Source organism: Grampus griseus (assembly GCF_964374135.1).
Source record: "Grampus griseus genome assembly, chromosome: 7".
NCBI lineage: Eukaryota > Metazoa > Chordata > Mammalia > Artiodactyla > Delphinidae > Grampus > Grampus griseus.
In genome coordinates, this window is record NC_139001.1 from 106,468,194 (window position 1) to 106,489,034 (window position 20,841).

General features: G+C 40.1%; 1 protein-coding gene across 2 annotated transcripts in view; it reads left to right on the plus strand.

Annotated features, from left to right (window-relative positions):
* The window catches only part of CNTNAP5 (contactin associated protein family member 5), a gene marked incomplete at both ends in the record, with an annotated part of 875,906 nt that overhangs the window by 404,576 nt on the left and 450,489 nt on the right, over positions 1–20,841 (plus strand). For both annotated transcript variants that reach the window (XM_082658898.1, XM_082658899.1), the window contains one exon: positions 19,569–19,772. In XM_082658898.1, coding sequence (XP_082515024.1) covers positions 19,569–19,772 — 204 coding nt within the window. The remainder of the gene's footprint in view (positions 1–19,568; positions 19,773–20,841) is intronic.

Consider the following 20,841-nt stretch of genomic DNA (forward strand, 5'->3'; position numbering starts at 1 on the left):
CATCATCTTATCCCCCTTTTTTACTGGTTCATTCTGATAAACATAAAACTTGCCTGCATAAGCCATAAAACAAAACAACTACGAAAGCCCGATGGTTCTCTTTATCTACCTTTCTCCTCTCCCCTCTTCCTCACAGAATAGCTTCTCCCCAAAAGTTGTCTTTAGTTACTGTTTCCACTTCTCCCCTCCCTTCCCACTGCAGCTGTTTCCAATCAGCCTTTAGCCATGTGGTGGTCAGTTTCATGTGTTAACTTGGGATGCTCTAGTCCCAGTGATTCAGCCAGACGCCAATCCTGGTGTTGCTGTGATGGGCTTATTTTAACATCTACATCATTTGACCTTAAGTGAAGGAGATTATGCTTGATAGTCTGTGGGTCTGATGAAGTCAGTTGAGAGGTTTTAAGATCAGAGCTGAATTTTTTCCCTGGAGGCAGAAGAATTCCTGCCTGGGGACTACAGTTTCACCTCCTGCCAGAGAGCTTCCAGCCCACCCCTCCTGACAGTCTGTCCTTACAGGGGATTTCAGACTTGCCTCGCCAACCCTTACAGTCACATAAGCCAGTTCCTTGCAGTGAATCGACCTGTGTACAGAACCTGCTGGTTCTATGCCTCTGGGGGGGACCCTGACTCATGCAGACTGCTCTACAGAAACTAGCTTAGTCAAGTCCACCAGTGACCTCCACGTAGCTAAAATCCAGTGGTCACTTTTCTCATTTCACTCACCTCTCAGTAGGATTTGGTTCAATTAGATATTTCCATTTTTTAAAAACCAGCTTTCTCTTTTATCTTGCTCTGTTCATTCTCAGGACTCTGTCTCAGGACTGCTACTTTCTTTTTTAAAAATTTTATTGAAGTTTAGTTGATTCACAATGTTGTGTTAGTTTCAGGTGTACAGCAAAGTGATTAATATATATATATATATACACACACACACACACACACACACACATACATATATATATATATATGCATGTGCAAGTTTGTGTGTGTGTATATTATTTTTCAGAATCTTTTCCCTTATAGATTATTACTCAAGGTATTCCGTATAGTTCCTTGTGCTATCAGTAGGTCCTTGTTGGTTATCTATTTTATATATAGTTGTGTGTATCTGTTCATCCCAAACTCCTAATTTATCCCTCCTCCCTTTTCCCCTTTGGCAACCATAAGTATTTTTCTATGTCTGTGTGTCTATTTCTGCCTTATATATAAGTTAATTTGCATCATTTAAAAAAATCCCATATATAAGCGTTATCATGTGTTATTTGTCTTTCTCTGTCTGGCTTACCTCATTTAGTATGATAATCTCTAGGTCCATCCATGTTGCTGCAAATGTCATTATCTCATTCTTTTTATTGGCTGAGTAGTATTCCATTGTATATATACACCACATCTTCCTTATCTATTCATCTGTTGATGGACACTTAGCTTGCTTCCATGTCCTGGCTATTGCAAATAGTGCTGCTATGAACACTGGGGTGCATGCATTGTTTTGAATTATGGTTTTCTCCAAAGACTTTTACTTTCCATCCACCCCCAGCCCCCACCAGTGCCCAGCTAAATTCACAGGGTTCCATGAACTCAAATGCCATCCATATACTGATCACCTCCACATCTGTATCTCCTGGCCTGACCCTTGGAATTATATATGCAATAAGTTCGCTGTCTCCATTTGGAAATCTAATAAATATCTCAAGTTTATTACAGCATAAATAGAACCCTGGATTACCATTCTCTCAACAACTTGCTTTTCCACATCTCCGGTCTCAATAAAAGGCATGATTCAGCCATTTGCTAGAATAGAAACCTAGGAAGCAGCCTCGATTTCTCCTTTCCCAGAATCTCTACTCCTTGCTCTGCATCTATGTTTCATAGCAGCCCTCCCAGTTCCTTCTTTCAAAACACATTCTAAATCCATGCACTTGTCCTGCTTCCCTGAGTAACTGCACCTGTCAGTCCTCACCTGGAGCATTTAAATAGACTCCATCCTGGTCATGCCAGTACCTCCACAAACCTGTTTTTCATGCCAACGTAGCCAAAGTGATCTTCATAAATAAGAAAGAAAATCATATCATTCCACTGCCTACTTCATTTAAAATTGAAGCTCTTACTGGCAAGTAAAATCCCTTGAGTGTACCCTGCCTACCTCTTTAGCTTCCTTTATTTTTTTCTGTCCATGCAGGCTTTCTTCCTATTGCTGACATATGACAGGTTTTTCCTGTTTCCTAGGCACAGAAGAGTTTTTCCCAGGATTTACATGGTCATCTCCTTCAGTCAATATGGTTCTCAATTCTAATATCACCTCTTAGAGAAATCTGCTCGGATCAGCCTTCAAAGTGACCTGCACTGATTCCTGTGCACCAACCATTAACCCACAGTTATATGACTCACTTTTATTTTCTTCCTGGTGCCTGCCACAAACCAGAATCTGGTTTGTTTGTTCTGGCTGACTTGTTGATTGTTTGTCTTTCTGAGTCCCTGCACTAGAATGTAAGTGCCGTGAGGGCAAGCACCTTGCCTGTTAAGTGCCAGCACGCATTAGACACAAATAGGCATTCAATAAATATCTGTGGAATGGATGGATACATATATCAGGTCAGTCTCACTGTCTCAGTATAGGCCACCATGTTATTATTCTGGAATTACTTACCATTAATACACCCACTGTACTTTCTAGGGAACTGATTTTTTTCTTTTGCCTCATAAATCTTTTTCTCAAAATTCCATTTGAGTGTGTTGCTAAAGACTGGTAGAAATTTAATAGTTTGATAATTTCTGAAGACAAAGTTCTACCATTTTGGAAATCATTAATTCAATCATTTATTTATTTAGTTAACAACATTCATTTAGCACTTGAGATAAAATCATTAATTCAATCATTTATTTATTTAGTTAACAACATTCATTTAGCACTTGAGATATACTATGAATCATACAAAGCTCTGGGGCTTTAAGGAAAATAAGACCTTTTTCCGGACTTACTTTAAGTCCTGTATTTTTCCTTTGGAACATTCTTTATGTTGCATTTCATAAGTTAATTGTGTACTTATTTTTTGGCATCTGTCTCTTCCTATTTGACTCCCATGTCCTGGCTATTGTAAATAGTGCTGCTATGAGCATTAGGGTACATGTATCTTTTTGAATTATAGTTTTCTCTGGATATACACCTAAAAGTGGGTTCGCTGGATTAAGCTGCTGCTTTTTTCTGAAATATCCTGATTCCCCTTCACTGGGATGACTCCTGATGGCCATTCACCACCCAGATCAAATGTAACCTGGTTTCTGACTCCCAGGCCCTATCATGTGACCTCATTTTATGAGCTTCAATTCTAGGTCCTATCTTGTCAAATTAAAATGACCTGGTGCTTCCTTGCCTAATAACTAGTCTCTTTATAGAGCATGATGGAATCATGTCCTAATTCTGCTACCTGAGACCTAGATCAGTGTCTGACAACTGTTATATGCTCCCCGGATATTTAATGTTTTGGCTCAAAAGCCTAACCATCCTTACTCATTTCCGAAAGTTTTTATTGTAATTTTTTAAAAAAAGTTATATACTCTTTTTAAAAAAAATATTTTATTTATTTTTTTATACAACAGGTTCTTATTAGTTATCCATTTTATACATATTAGTGTACATATGTCAATCCCAATCTCCCAATTCATCAGTTTTATACTCTTTTTAATGGGTCCTCTTTTCTATATATTTTATAGGAAATGAAAATTTTGAGCTTATGAGAATCTTCCTTATACATGGTTTCTTTACTACCTCACATTTTTTTCTCATTGAATAATTGAGAATATCATGGTTGTAATTCCTAAATTGAAGGTGTTTGGAGCCTCCTAAACCCATTCTGGTATATTCCGTTTTAAAATCTCTAGAAGTAAAAGCATGTCTCCATTTTCCCTAAGTATTTATGTTTTTTAAATATTTTTTCTTTGATTGCCTTTATTCCCTTTTATAAATGTCAAGGTGACTGTTCCACTTTACCAAGGTTCCTTTTGCTTCCACATCCCCAGGACCATCTTTTTGCCATGGTCACAATGATGTTCAGAGAAACAGATTTCTTTTGTGTGTTCAGATATGAACACTTGAACAAATGGTCTGCTCTTAAAAAGATGAACCTTCCTGCAAACACTCTTGACTTCTCTGAGCCTCTGTTTCTCATCTATAAATGAGAGTGGTAGTTATTTTAAAGACGACTATGTCATTTTTGAGTTTTGATGTATCAAGCCTTGAGCAGAGTATCTAGCAAAGAGTCTGTGCTTAGTAAGTGACAGCTAGTATTAATGTAGGTGTAGATCCATAGAGGACATTCTTGTATTGCCGGTAGAAGTGGTCTTTTGGGGAAACATTAATCATATTCTCTACCAGGCAAGGGCCGTCTCGTCTCAGATTCAGATCTCTGTTTGCTGTTGCTTTCACTTCTGTTGTCATAATCTTCGGGGTCTCAATTTCCTGCCATTTTCAGATTCTCTCTCTCTGCTCAAGAGTAGGATTGATGTGACCTGCCTCTGCATTCTACAAAGACCCAAACACATGAGGTCTTCCCCTATTATGATTACTACTAACTCCATGGAGTAAATGTCAATAATTCCGTGGTAAACCAAGAAGATAATTGTCGCATCTTTATAGATAGTTATTCTGAACAAGTTATGCCCTCTTGCGGTCTGTCAAGTTCATTCTGGCTATGCCATGTCTCCCATGTATGGATGGATATCTGACAGCCTAGCTTGCTACGTTATATTCTCCTAAGAATTAGCGAATACCTCCTACATTACCATTTTTCCACCTGTGTCACCTCTATTGTCAACGGGGGCATCTGGTTTTTAAGTTTTCCATGAGTGTTTTCTCTCTCTGATCAATTTTCAGATTGATTAGTCTTTGGTCAAACACATTCATGCTGGTGAACCAAGCAAATAAAGGACATAGGTCCTGCTACATTGTTGAGTTGGTGATATAAAGATGCACACATGAAATGGAGATGTCAATGTAGAATTGTCTTAAGTAAATCATCTTTTATAGAGACTGTGATAGAAGAAGAGATGGGAAAATGAGGAGAATCATTCTTAGTTGTAATTCATGTCTACTCTTCCTGGGAGAGAGAGCCAGTATCTTCCCTATTGGTGTCAGTTATTCATCATTAAATTAGCAATTGCCATTAGAAATGCCACCAGCATCACCATCAACACCCCCTCCCCCACTGTCAGTTACGATGCACAGTGTGGTGCAACACACATGCCAAAGCTCACAAGAACCTTTGTAGATAAGAATTACTACTCCTAGGTACATAGAAAGGAAAACTGAATTTTATAAAGGTGAAGTGACTTTAGATAAATGAGGCAATTTGCATCCTGAGCCAAATATTTCTTCTGAGCTCTAAAAATATGTATTCATTTGCCTGATTGATGTCTCAATTTGGTCATGTCATAAACAGCTCAAATTGAACACATCCCAGAGGGAACTCTTAATCAACTCCGACTACACTCAGCATCTTCTTGTGGTCTTTCTCATCTCAATAAATACACCAGTTGCCCAAACCAGACCTGAGAATCTTTCTTGAAATCGTTCCTTTCCCTTACTTCCCACAGTAAATTCAACAGCAAGTTCTATCGGTATTACATCCAAAAATCATCCCAAATACTTCCATTTCTTTTCATCATCACAGTCACTAGCTTAGTTCAATTACATCATCTATCATCTGAATTTTTAACATAGCAACCTGCTTTCACTCCTCTTTTCTTTTAGTCCATTATCTCTGAGACAGCCTGCAGGATCATCATGAAATACAGAGCTGAACCACTTCCTGCTGGAAACATTTTGATGCCTTCTGCCTGCACTTAGGAACAAAGTTCTGTGAAAAAAGAACAGGACTGGAGGACGTGGCCTCTGCCCACTTCACTGGCCTTACTGTCCAGCAATATCCTGTCTTCTCTGGGCTCAGACACTACTGGCCTCTGTCCTGCCCTCTGCGATGTCATGTTCTCACCTATCTCAGGACCTTCTAGCTGGAATGCTTCTCCCTCCCTCTGACTTCTTCAGCTCATCTCTTAATAAGCCTCAGCTTTATAATCATCTTCTCAGACAGATGCCCATTGAGTCCCAATTTAAATAAGGTTACTCTTATTTTTCTATCTTAAGACATACCATTCTTTTCTTTCAAAGCATCTGTTTGAGCTGTTCTAACAGAACACCATAGAATGAGTGGCTTATAAACAAGATAAATCTATTTCTCACAGTTCTGGAGGTTGGAAAATCCAAGATCAAGGCACAGCAACTGATGTGTCTGGTGAGGGCTCACTTCTTGGTTCATAGATGGTCATTTCTCACTAAGTCCTAACCTGGTAGAAGGGGCAAGGGAGCTCTCCGGGGCCTCTTTGATAAGGCCACTAACTCATTCATGAGGGTTCCACCCCTGAGGGTTCCTCAGGGATCTCCCAATGGTCCCTCCTCCAAATACCATCTCATTGGGGATTAGGTTTCAACATGTTATTTATGAATTTTGGGTGAATACAAACATTCAGTGTATAGCAATCACTATCTATCTATCTGTCTATCATCTATCTATAGAATATCTATCTCTAGCTCTATGTAGAAAAAGACAAGGAGAAAGACATTAGATGGACTGATAAATAGATTTCTAATAGCTGTTTACATGTGCATTTCATTGTGAATTACCCGTCTCACCTACCGGTTTATGAGCTCCACAAGGTTAAGGACCATACCTACTTAGATACCCAGTTCTCAGCACAGAACAAGGCCCATTTCAATTAAATCAATTAAAATGTTGAATGAACAACTTCCCCAAAGTGGCACAGTCTGTACTGTTCCTATCTCCTTGGGCTTTCCACTATATGTCTGGAAGTATTTAGTCCTATGACATGGGGAAATTTTATTAGAGGGAAAGTATTATATTCAATTTTCTAATACTCATAATATTTTTTATTCACAAGACCAAAGTGAGCAAACTACAGTTCCTGAGCATATGTAGTTAAGATGTCAAGGGACAAAGTTTAGCTGTTGCCCAGTCCAGGAGTTCCTGGGCTAATACTCCTTGATTTTTTACTTGTGTTCTGAAACCTAACTCTACATAAGAATCACCTGGGGATATATATTTGTAAATATGTACTCTGACCGTACTCCATCTAAATCATAATCACTGTAAGGGCCCCAGCATAAGCACTTTTTTTTTCTGTTCCTAGGTAAGTGTTATATGGAGCCTAAATTTAAAACTCTTGTTGCAAAATCCTCTTCGAACTCTGAGAGTCAGTTCATCTTAGGCAACACTGTCATTTTCATGTCTGTGATTGCTAATCTTAAGGATTTTCAGTGTCACGTAAACACGTTTACGTGTATTACCACAGCAGTATGCTGTGGTAATATTAAACAGATGGGTTCTACACTTAAACCACCAGAGATATAAACTTAGCTTTATCACCCACCGATTGTATAATCTCGGACAATCTTGGGTCCTCTGTGGACACAGTTTCTTTTTTGATGAAGGGAATGGTAATAGTAGTGATCATTTCATATATGCAGATTACTTAAAATAGTGCTTGGCATGTGAGAAGCATTCACAGAGTGTTAGCTGTGTTCATCATTACCTTCATCTGATAATTAAGCTGGTTACCAAACTTCTCCCTATTTTACCTTTCCCTCCTTATTCAGGACCACACAGCCACCTGTACCTCAAAGGAAGGGGGTAAACATTTTTACATACCAGGTTTCTAAAAGTTCCAACACCTTCATCAAGCCATCTGGAGACTTCAGGCTATGTGGACTTCTGTCCGGGGTCTTCTTTTGAATTTCTTTTAAACAAGGAACACTAATCAATTTTAAAAGCATTATAGAAATTCTGATAAGGTATAATGGTCTGTCAGGCTTCCCTCATTAAAAATTACAGCCATCATTTCCTATCTCCAGTTACCTTCTTTTCGCACAAAACAGACTTGCTCCTGTTTGGTTAATTATTGCCAAGTTGTGTCATGCAAAATTCATCAGGCTCAGAGTTGAAGTCATATTCTCTTTCCCCATGTAAATCTCTTTGTCATTCTAGCTTCAGCTGCCCTCTTTGTTGTTGGTCTCATCATTTGGGGCCATTTATCACACATGGTAGAGACCACAGAGTCGTATATTTCATCCTTGGCATGCCAAGACCCATGTGGCCGTATCACAGGGAACCTCAAGGCTGAGTTTAGAGCATGCAAACCCTGGGAAAGAGGAGGTATGGGGTGACAGCAGTCAGACCTGGGGGCTTGGAGGCCCCTGTGGAAGCCCTGAATCCCACTTTGGAAATCAGAGCATTTTATCATTCATTGCAACTCTTTCATTCTATAGATAAGGAAATGATGGCCCAGAAAATTTCTTAAAAATAAGTTAATTAAAAAGAATGAGATCTGCCTACTCTTCTTTCTCTTAGTTCATCTAGGAATCACTGAACAATCTCTTCTGTGAAGAGACAAATACACATATATATGTAATAAAAACATGTTAAATAAAAGCACTGCAGTATGCTACCTTAAGTCAACTTTTCTGATCTACCTTAAACAGCTTCACTGATTGATTCAGTCTTAAAATCCCTTCAACAGACAATAAACATTACTCAGTAACCCCCCTCCCCCCTCTGCTCAGCTTTGGAGACAGAGAAATAAGTAACACAACCTCTACTTTTTTGGAACTCAAGGATTTTTAGTAACTTCGAAAAGCAGACAAGTAAATGGTCGTAGTGGAAGTTGAAGAAACCAAGTCTTTTGTAAGGCTAACAAATGAAGGGAAAACCCACAGATAACAAGTTTCCTGATGAATTAATGTCCTGCTGCCCAGGGTGTGATTTGACCAGCTATATGCCTCTGAGTTCCATGACCCATATGCTAACAGTGATCATTTTAAAGGAAAACATAAAGAAAAATGACCTAATACTTAGATCAACCACTTAATGCAGCAGTGGGTTCCCACACAAATGCCAAGGGTTTGCCTCATACAGTTTGTTTTATGTTTACTCCCTGTTGAAATTGTCACTGGGGTGATTTACTGTGATTCTCCCCCCTGGCCTCCTGGCACTAAGTTCTGTAGATTTTGCCCAGATAGAATCATTAACAAAGAGCATTCAATTTCCCCTAAATGTAAAAACATGATCAATCTTTTATTTTAGACAAAATAACAAATAGTCGGGGGCAGAGGGGCGATGGTAGCTCTCCTCCCATTTTGACACTTATTTAAGTGTCTCATTATGGGAACACTTTCAGGGAGCAATTGTGTTGTTACTGAACCCAAGTTGGTGTGCTCAATGCACAGTGGGTCCAAATAATACTGAAACGTCAGAGTTTGGAGCAGAGAAAAGTTTATTGCAGGGCGATGCAAGGAGAACAAGTGGCTCATGCCCCTCAAAACCCCCGAACTGCCCAAAGGGTTTCAGCAAAACATCTTTAAAGGCAAGGTGAGGGAGGGGTGTGATTGGTTGGTGCAAACTTCGTGGTGCAGAATCCTTTGTTCTTGCAGCTGTCCACGCAGCTCAAGTCACAATGCTCCTGTAACTTTTATCTCTATATGAATGGAAAAGTTTTACACCCTTAAAGGTCAGAGCCTTGAGAATGGGCTATCCTGTATATTTCAGGCTGTAGACAACATTCTACATTAACTTGAAGCGAAAGCAATAGAATACAAAGGTTAAAAGAAAAGAAATAGACCTAATATGGAGTCAGATTTGTTCTTCCCTATTATAGTATGTTGTGGCTGAAGATCACTGAGACTCCTGTGAAGCAAGGGAGCAGTTCATAATTGAATTATGCTCTTTTCACAAGGGTGAGCTGCTCAGTAGCAGCCTTTGCCTTGATCATTCCTTCTGTGAACTTGTGAACAGGATTTATGAAACATTACCACCCCTCTGCTGAAACCTTCTGTTAACCTGTCGCCCCTTGGGGTGACCCTACATCCCAGCCTGCTGCATATTATTCTAGTCCACGCTTGTCATCTCAGTTTTGTTATCTGCTCCCCTTTTCACTCTCCCAAGCCCCCTCTTTGGGTAATAAGTTGTAGGTATAATTACACTTCCATTTATTACATCCTATACCAGCAGAGTGATTCATTTGCCTTGTCAGTGTTATCGTGTCTGAGTCCCTGAGTGGGACAGCCCATGTCGCAATGGTTTTGCATCTCACAGTTCAGCACAGTGACCAAAAAGAGTATAGAATATACCCAATAACTGCCAAGGCACTTGAGAATAAACAAATGGAAAGATTTCTACTACTAAAAGAATTATCTGCTAAAAGATTTATTTTAGGGAATTCCCTAAAATAAATACATTCATTTGGCTTGGTCTTGTAGTCAGTGAAGAGCTCGGTGGAACTGCACATTTTAGGTGTGCTCAGAGTGTTACTGAGTCCAAGCTCGTACTGGTCACTGCACGACAGGCCAATAAATAGAGAGGTGAGCTGCTGGGACAAGGAACAGCAACTTTATTCCATAAGACAACAGACCAAGAAAATGGTCGACTAGCGTTCCACAGAACCATCTTGCCCAGGTTTGAATGCTAGTTTCTTTAAGAGGGGGAGGTGGGGAGGTAAAGCAAAAAGGCAGTAAGTTGTTGCACATATTTCCTAGTTCCAGCCAGACTCCAGAGGGGATGGGTTAATTTCTTCCTTCCTGCAGCCATTCACAAGTGGTCCTGGTCAGGATGTTTCCTGTGAGCTTAAATACATGTATTTTAGCTTAAGCTCAGACACAGGAGGCAGAGTTCCTGGACATGGGCCATCATGTATACTTTAAGCTATAGGTAGCATCTCTTTAGTGATTCATTTGTAGCAAAAGCCATAGAATACAAAGTTTAAAGTAAAAGAAACAGATCCAATATGGAGTCAGATGTATTCTTCCCTATTACAAGAGGTGTCTACAAGTATAAGATTGCCGAAAAACCTAGACGTTTTAAGAAAGCAAATGTGACTGTCAGAGCAAAAAGTTAGGATTAAAGTTAGGGTTAAAATTTAGAGTTTAGATTTTGTTTTTTGTACTACGACTGTTCTTTATGTTGTCTTCTTAAGACCTATTCTGTTTTTCCAAACTGCTCTCATGCACAGACACATCAGAAATTCTGTAAGAAAAGCTATTCTTAGGAGTTGTCATGGTTAGTTTTGGAAACTTACATTGTTTTCACAGTTCATCTGAGGTTATCATGGGCCTCTGATAAGGCCTGGAAAAGTCACAGAGTTGGTGGAGAATCTCTGTAAATTTGAGTTGACTGTGGAAACCTCTGTGGTCTGTGGATTGCTAACCAAAGCCCTCAAGTGTTCAGTGCAATGTATGGTCTGAATAATAATCACTTTTCTTTTATAACGTATCATGAGATAAGCTTTGCCCTGTAATTGTATTGAAAATCATGTTTACTGCAAACAGCCCCAGAGTGAGCGGCACTGATTTTCTCAAGATGAATGGATGTTTCTCTTGTCAACTTAGAGCTCCAGCTTTCCTTCTCGTGAGAAAACAGACTTCGTGTCACAAACACACACGATAGCCTTTTTCAGCTCACTTGGGGATTCAAGCTTGGAGTCTTTTATTCAGTGGAGCCCTTTTTTTAGCTAGTTTGTTGACAAGCTACCAACATCCATCAGATATGCCAGAATATGCCTCCAGAACTCTGTCTTTCTCAGACGAGAAGCTATGACAGCTGGGTCAGCAATTATGGGCCCAGTGGGAAGTCAGCCAAGTACTGACATTTCTCAGTACTGCTGGGATGGAGGGAGTGTGTGCTGGATTTATCTTGATCTAAAGGGAGAGGTTTGTGAGCTGGAGGACCTGCCCTTATCCTGAAGACTCCTTGGGTTTACGATCTACCTAACCTCAATATTCTAGTGCAGTTGGCCAATGTGTGACTATCTTATCAAACCACAAATTGAGTTCATTATAATGAGATTCTAAAAATCGATTTTGAGAAAGAGGGAGAAATGGTCCACTCCAGGAAGCAAATATCTAACAGCTGTGTTCTGGCTGGCATTATATGTTTGGGAGAAAAAAAAAAAGAAACTCTGATGCGTGGTCACCATGTATTAAGGGCAGGAAAAAGTGAACACCCAAAAGGCCACATTAGGGCTTTGTCACCTTGGCAGGAGACAACAAAATCAGGTAACTCCACTGAGAGGGAGAGGTTTGGGTAGCCAGGATTGGAATGTGCACTGACCAAATAAATAATATGGAAGAACTTTCTAAAATCCAGAGTTATTTTCTCAAAACCCAAACTGGCCATGCACTTTCCCTACTTTAAATACTTTGACAGTTATTTCTCCATTCATCTCAGTGTACCGTTAAAACTCCTTATTTTATTGTTAATAGGATCCTCCATTACAAACCCCTGAGTCTCTCCCCAGCCTCCTGACTCCCCACTGACCTGGCTTTCTTTTACCAGAGAGGTTCTCAAACCTCATTGAGTATCAGAATCACCTAGAGGGCTTGACCACATGCAGACGACTGGGTTCCAAGCCCAGAGTTTCTGATTTCTAGGTCTGTGGTGACGTCCTAAATCCTGTACTTCTAACCAGCTCCCTGGGGATAACAAGGGTGCAGAGAGCACACTTCTAGAATCACTGGTCCAACAAGTCAGACTCCTTGTGGATCTGAAATCTCATCTTCAGGAACGGGAGGCTACTTCTCTCTGCTGGCAACGCCCTTTTTGCACACCTTACCTGCCTAACCTCTGCGCATCCCTCAGGACTTAGGCGATGCATTATATCCTCCTAGAGAGGTTAGGCATCCTCCTTTGGGCTTCTCCAGCATCCAGTGCTCATCTTTCCCCAGGACTGTGTAATTGTGTGGTGCTGTCTCCAGCTTAGCCCTTGAGACCAGGGACCTCTACTGAGTTCACTGCTGTCCACCTGTGCTGACCACCGACCATGCCATGTGGAGGGGGCTCCATAAAGGCTCAAATACGAGAATATCTGGGTGGAAATCGACCAGGATAGGGCTTAGTGGAGGTCATGAGGGCAGGGAGGGCATTGCATGTCTACCCTAAAGTTGAGAGCTACTGCTCTGATTGAACTTGGTCTGTGAGTATAAGAGCAAGTGCAAAGAGCAGGAGCCACAAGGAAATTAATATCAACTTGTAAGGAAAAGAAAGCTTCCATTCAACATTATCTTTCCTTAAATGGGAATTTTCTTCCTTATACACACACTCATATACACACTCCCCAGTCATGCTTGATTCTCCCTGGACAGAGGCATGCAGTCTCCCTGTCCACAAGGTGCTCATCTCATGTAATCGTCACACCAACCACCCCCCCCATTTTCTAATGAGGAAACATTTAGGGCTTCAGTGTCAAAAAACTCATTATTGTGTGTATGCCTTTGGGCAAGGTACATAATCTTCCTGAGCTTCGACTTCTCCTTTTTACAAATGGGGAACAATATGGACCTCCAAGGCTGTTAAGAAGAACTTTAAATTAGGCAAAAATATGTTAATTAGTTTCTTTTTCCCCAGAGAATGCTTAATCCAAAGGAAGAAATCTGTACGAGTGGTTTAGAAAAGCTGTGATAGAGAATGCAGAGGATATATTTAGTTTTGTTAGTTATTTTCTTGGTGCCCTTAAAACTATATTCTGAGATGATCACACACTTCTTCATTTGCCAATAGGATCGTTCTTTAAACTTTATGCACCTTGCAACACTTTCTTCATTTTTTTTCCTCTTTCTTTTTCATATTGTTAAAGACAATCTTGTTTCAAGATGCATGTAAAACATTACTGAAGATGTGGATCTCCATAACCAGACCCCATGCTTCAAATTAAGTACCCAAGGAAAGGATCAAGACAAAGGGGTTATGATAATATCTAATGAGGAAAACCCAGCATATGATAGAATTGTTTTTCTTAAAAGCAACACTATAAAAATGTGGTCCCTTATTGCTATCATTTAAAATCTGTTGTAGCCAAGTTTGGAATCTGAATACTTCAAATAGCTCCTGTGTCTGGGGGAATTACTAAGTATTCAGTGGGGGAAAACTTTAATCCTTGTTAAACACATTTTTTACACTGTTTCTCCATCTGTGAAATGGCTGATGAATTTTGCGTGTGACTTAATTAATATTGCAAAGGTCCAGGGTATTTGTCTGAGTTCTCTTAGATTGGCAAAGTGTTTCTCTCATTGGCCTTCAGTGGTGTTAGGAGGAAAGCTGCCACCCTTCTGAGCTCTCTAAAGAGAGCCTCTCATCTCTGCTCTCCTGAGCATCTGTGAATAACTCAGGAATTGTGTCCCCAGTGGCTGAGTGTATGCCTCCAGAGAAATGAACTCTTTGAGTGTGGATAGGCAACCTGGCTCTTGTAGGGTGGTGGTGGGGGTAATAGGAGAGGAAGTCATGGGACCATTGGTAGCATCGCCCTCAGACATAGGTACTGCACTAGGTCACTAAGTCATTTCACAGAAAGTGCTCTGCTCTGAATTAATGAGGAGATTAATACACATTGAAACCCTCTTCTCAAGGGATGCACTGTCCTGCTGGAGAGCTGGAAACGACCAAGTATCAAAATCTGGTCGGGAGGTGAATTATTGAGGGAGTGGCAGGGTGCCTAGTGGGAGACTAACTCATGGGAGGAAGCTGTTAGGGAAAGGGCCCAGCACTAGACTGATGAGCTGGGTGTTAGAGGATCAACCAGAGAGGAGTGGCACTTGGGAAGGTGCTCAGCACACTCAAAACACGGCTAAGTCTTATGCGATGGGTTGGATTCCCAGCTCAGTCATTTGCAAACTGTGTACTCCTTTTGCCATAGTGTCCTTATTTGTAAAACAGCAATAATAAAAACAGCGCATTCCTCATAGTGTTACTGAACGTAAGAATGTAAGTTCATGTGCTCAACACACAGTGAGGCCAAACAAACTGAAATATCAGAGTTTGGAGCAGAGAAAAGTTTATTGCAGGGCCATGCAAGGAGAATGGGTGGCTTGTGCCCCCAACTTCCAAACTCTCCTCAGGGTTTCAGCAAAGCATTTTTAAAGCCCAGGTGTGGGAGGGGTGTGGTTGGTTGTTGAAAACTTCTTGGTGTTTGAATCCTTTGTTCTTGCAGCTCTCTGCATAGGTCAGGTCATGATGTTCCTGTAAACCTCCAACAAAACAAGTGCTGTTCTCTATTCTGCAACTTTTTATCTTTATATGAATGAGAAAGTGTTATACCGTTGAAGGTCAGAGTCTTGAATATGGGCTATCCTGTGTATTTCAGCCTATAGGCAACATTTTTAAAGCAAAAGCAATAGAATGCAAAGGTAAAAGAAACAGATCTAATAGGGAGTCAGATTTGTTCTTCCCTATTATGATAAATGATTGATAGGATTAAATAAATTCACACACAAAAAACATTTAGAGAATTACAGGGCTCATGGTGTGTGCTCTGTACATGTCCTAACCACCCCCCATACACACTTATGTATATGACTATGACAGACACATAGATACACACTTAAAATACAGTATGCTTGGGGTGGGATGAGCGTTGGGGAGAAAAGTAGAGGATGAGGTGTGAAAGGAGGACAGAGACCAATTGAATTTAATTCTTAGTGCATTGAGTTTCCTGAAGGGCTTTAGCAAAGGTGATGTGAACATGAAAGAATGGGTCAGAGGGAGGCTGCAAAAGTTGAATATGGGAGGGCAGTTGTGGGGCTATTTTAAGAATATGGAAAGTGATGAAGGCTTGGAGAAATGCCTGCTCCATGTGTTGTGAGGGATACTGAACCCCAGTCTCAAACAGGTTTCCTTTATACCATGTTCTTGATACCATCTTTACATCATTCTTCAAATCTTTACCACTGCAGTAATGCCTTTGGATTAATGATGGAATGAGGGAATGGAATGTTATTGAGTGACTATTCATTTCCAGGTATGATTTATGTAATTCTCATAATGGCTTTTAGGGTAGGTTTCTCTCAGCTCTATTATACAGATAGGACACTGAAACTCAGAGAAGTCAAGAAAGTTGCCTCAAGTCCCCCAGCTAGTAAATAGCAAAACCAGAGTTGAAACCCGGGTCTGTGAGACTTCAACAATATTTTTTTTCCCGTCCTATTGATCGGCTCAGTTTCTTTAAGATCTCATGGCAACATGGAGCTGTGTTTCCTTAGAGGTAACCTGTGTCATCACTGCTTATGGCATTGATTAAGTCCATGCATTAGCTAGACATCAGAGGGATTGAAATAAAGATCATGAATGCTGGGATGGATTGGAAAGAGAGGAGATAGTGTCTTGGAGTGGAGCATCTGGGTGCTGCAGACTGAGACAACCAGATCAGGGCATCTCTTGTCAGCAGTAACTCAAGATTCCATGCTTATTTATGTCAGAACTCACCTCACTTCCATAGTCATATACAGTGTTTGAGATTTAAACTGTTCCCATAGCACTGGGTGCTCCCTTCTATTTTAGCTCACAACATATTAGTGTCATGGTCCGCCAATTGTATATGCCATGTTCCCTCACTCAGTCCTAAAGCTCCTAAGGACCCAGTTCCTAACCCAGAGTCTGTGTGCGGAGCCACAGAGGAGACATCGGAAGAGACCATGAAGATACAAATGCAGACTCTGCTCCCAAAGAATTTCAAGTAGAGTTTGAGAACCTGAAATATGGCAGAACAGGAAACTTGGAGCCAGCTTGCATTCCATGGGCAATAAACCATTGAATCAAAAAGTGAAATAGCATTATTTGGGGTGAGAAAGTGGGATGCCAGCACTGGGGAGGAATGCAAAGTCCTCCATGTATCCTAAACACTACTAATACTCCTACTATCTGTTATTGGTTTAACACAAATAACGTGACAGACATGATGGCATCCCTTTGTACAAATTGTCACTTTATATGGATAAGCACATTTAATGCTCACAGCAGTCTTCTCTGAAGGGTGTAATTACCCCACTTTATAGATGAGTAAATCAGGCGTAGGGATGTAGAGATGCCAAAGCAACAGAGTTAACAAGTTATGACCATCACAGCTTAACATCCATGGCCTTAACTACATTATGATCCTTATTATTCTATGATTGATGCCAGCTTGCTGTCTGTAGCCTCCATTTGGTTTTCGTAAAGTCTGGTTCAGAGGACAGAGGCAGGAACATTGATGGGGTGATATGGGGAGAGTCTGAGAGAGCTGGGAATTTGTGAAAATCCCTCTGTACCTGGGCTATTTAATTTTAGGGTCTCGGGAGTCATCAGCAAGCTTTTGGTTAGAACCACTTTATTCCAGAGGAATAAATTGTGAAATGGTATTTTAAAATTAATTATAGGAAAAGTATGATTTTATTTTCATTACAAAATTTCAGCTTTCCAAAGGACGCTTCTATATGCTTAGTCAAAAAAAAAACCCTTAATTTATCACTGTGTATGTTCAAGGTGAGGATTTTAATTGCTTGGTGAATAATAAAAAATTGAGTTATCCCAAGTACTTGATTTCAAATAAGAATAATTTCACCCCCCCACACACCCATTCGCCACCATCTCACCCACATAAGATGGTATATAATGAATCTGTTTTAAGTATAATTAAATAGCCTTAATGTTTTTCTATTATAAAGTAATAAAAGTTTTTTGTAAAAGTTTTTATGATGAAAAACTAGGAAAAGTAATGTAAAAATAACCTATAATAACACCTCCTACATAGAGTCACTATTAATTTATTTTAAAGGCTATTTTTTAGAGCAGTTTGGATTCACAGCATAATAAAAAGGAAGGTACAGAGATTTCCCATATACCCCCAGCTCCCAAAAATGCAAGTTCCCCTCCCTCATTATCAGCAACCCCCATCAGAGTGGTACATTTATTTCAATTGATGAACCTAGGTTGACAATTTGTAATCACCCAAAGTCCATAGTTTACATTATGGTTCACTATTGCAGTTGTACATTCTGTGAGTTTAGACAAATGTATAATAACATGTATCCATCATTATAGTATCATAGATTATTTTCAGTGCCCTAGAAATCCTCTGTGCTGTGCTGATTTATTTTTCCCTCCCATTAACCCCTGGCCTCCACTGATCTTTTTACTGTCCCATAGTTCTGCTTTTTCTAGAATGTCATATAGTTGGACTCATACAGTAGACTTTTCAGATTGGCTGTTTTCACTAAGTAATATGAACCTACATTTTTTTTTCTTTTTTTCATGGCTTGATAGTTCATTTCTTTTTAGTGTTGTATAATATTCCAGTGTCTCAGTGTACCATCGTTTAGTTATCCATTCACCTGCTGAAGAACATCTAGTATTTGGCAATTATGAATGAAGCTGCTATAAACATCTGTGTGCAGGTTTTTGTGTGGACATAAGTTTTCAGCTCCTTTGAGTAAATACCAAGGAGCTAGGTTGCTGGATACTATGGTTGCTGGTACATTTAGTTTTGTAAGACACCACCAAACTGTCTTCCATTGGCTGTACCATCTTACATTCCCACCAGCAATGAAACAGAGTTCCTGTTGCTCCAAATCCTCACCAGCACTTGGTGGTGTCAGTGTTCCAGAGTTAGACCATTCTAATTGGTGTGCAGTTAACAGCATCTCATTATTTTAATTTGCATTTCCCTGGTGACATGTGACGTGGAGCATCTTTTCAGATAATTATTTGTCATCTGTAGATATTCTTTGGTGAGGCGAGACTCCTCATATTTGAAAGTTGCTAAGAGACTAGATCTTAAACGTTTTCATCACAAGAAAAAAAATTCTATAACTATGTATGGTGACAAACACTAACTACACTTTTTTGCGGCGGTCATCTTAAAATATATACAAATATCTAATAATTATGCTGTACAGTTGAAACTAATATAACATTGTAGGTCAATTATGCATCATTCAAAAAGAAAAAGAAAATCCTTATTAGCTTTTCGGCGTACAATTTTCAGATATGTTTATACACATCTACTACATAAGCTTATCTAAATTATGATTACCGGGTCTTCTCTTTTTGCTTTCACAATAATGAATGAACATTTTTGTATATGAAAACTAAAATGGTAGATACCATCAGCACAAGATAAGGCAAGCATGAGAAGGATGCAAGATACTTGCCCTCTCTGTTCAAATAGTAAGTCTTCTTTTACTGCATATTCTTTTCCATTGAACCAAAAGGAAACCTCAGAATCCTTCTCAGTGCAGATCTAGGAAGACAGTACTGTTCAGAGCTGAAATAATAAGCTATATATTTCATCTCCAACCTTGAGCCTGAGATAATGGAATAAAGTGACTCCAACTATCAGAAGCAAATTATTAAGGAGGATAAATCATGAGAGATTATTACAACCAGGCATTTGACACAATAGAGCCTGACAAAGGTACTTGTGGTATTCACACCCTGTCCCTTCAAGCAAAAGCTGACAGCACTAATGAGGGCTTTTACTTCTAAGCTAATGATCAGTTCACTCTGACTGTGTGATGGCTGCTTGTAAATGAATATTTCCCTTGAATCTAATTAGATTGGGTCTAGACTATATGTTTCCCAGTGAGTCGGTACCTTATAGATATCAGGAACATTTCTATTAATTGGACAACAACTAAGATGGGAAAGAAGGAAAAGCAATTCGGAGGATGTGCACTGATTTTTCTCCCCCTCTCTCTTTGTGCCTAGAATCAGACATCGCTGACTTTGATGGTCGAAGCTCCCTTCTGTACAGGTTCAATCAGAAGCTGATGAGTACTCTCAAAGATGTGATCTCCCTGAAGTTCAAGAGCATGCAAGGAGATGGGGTCCTGTTCCACGGAGAAGGACAACGTGGAGACCACATCACCCTGGAGCTCCAGAAGGGGAGGCTCGCCCTGCACCTCAACTTGGGTAGGTCCCTCAACTTGGGTAGGTCAGACTATGGGGAAATCCTTTTGTAGCAGGTCACAGTTCCTTATCCTCCTAGTGTATCAGTTAGAAGTTCCTGGATCACAGTCTAAGTGACATATTTTCCTTATGCAGGTTGGAGAAGAAAAATACCATGTTTAAGCCATAAACAGCATTCTTTAAACAAGGTAATTTTGGTAGGGAGGGAGAGCTACAAGCTAATTGTTCATTCTTTCTTTTTCTTTCTTCCTTTTTCTTTCCTTCTTTCTTTCCTTCCTTCCTTCCTTCTTTCTTTCTTTCTCTACATATTTCTCTCTTTTTTTTTTTTTTTTTTTTTGCGGTATTTGGGCCTCTCACTGTTGTGGCCTCTCCCGTTGCGGAGCACAGGCTCTGGACACGCAGGCTTAACAGCCATGGCTCACGGGCCCAGCTGCTCTGCGGCATGTGGGATCCTCCTGGACCGGGGCACGAACCCATGTCCCCTGCATCGGCAGGCGGACTCCCAACCACTGCACCACCAGGGAAGCCCCATATTTCTCTTTTTTTCGTAACGAACTTTAGCTTGGGCAAGTTTACATGCACACGTGTGCACACACACACACACACACACACACACACACGCACATGTATTATAATGAGGCTTTTGCTCATAGTCTATTGTAATTGTTACATTTATGAAAGTTAAGTTCCAGGGGAAAATGGAGGAAAAACATTTTAATATCTTTCCTGGCTTGTTTTTTGTTTTTGTTTGTTTGTTTTTTGTTTGTTTTTGGTTTTTTGTGGGGGAATAAGGGGGTCATATGTATGGCATCTAAGTTTCTGGACATTCCCGTGTCTTATTAAGGGAAATACTGTTTTCTTTAAGTGTCCAGGCTGTGCCAGTGTGAGCCCTAGACTTGCCAAATGCCAGCTAATTTATTAGAGATGCCCTGCTGCCTTCTCTGTATTTAGGACTCAGGCTTCTGCATCCATCATGCCTGCCTCACTACTGGCAGGTCTGCATTTCTTTGTAATCAACTTCCTATCCCAGGGGAAGAAAGAGAGAGGGTCACCCTCCTTTATGTGAAAGGTG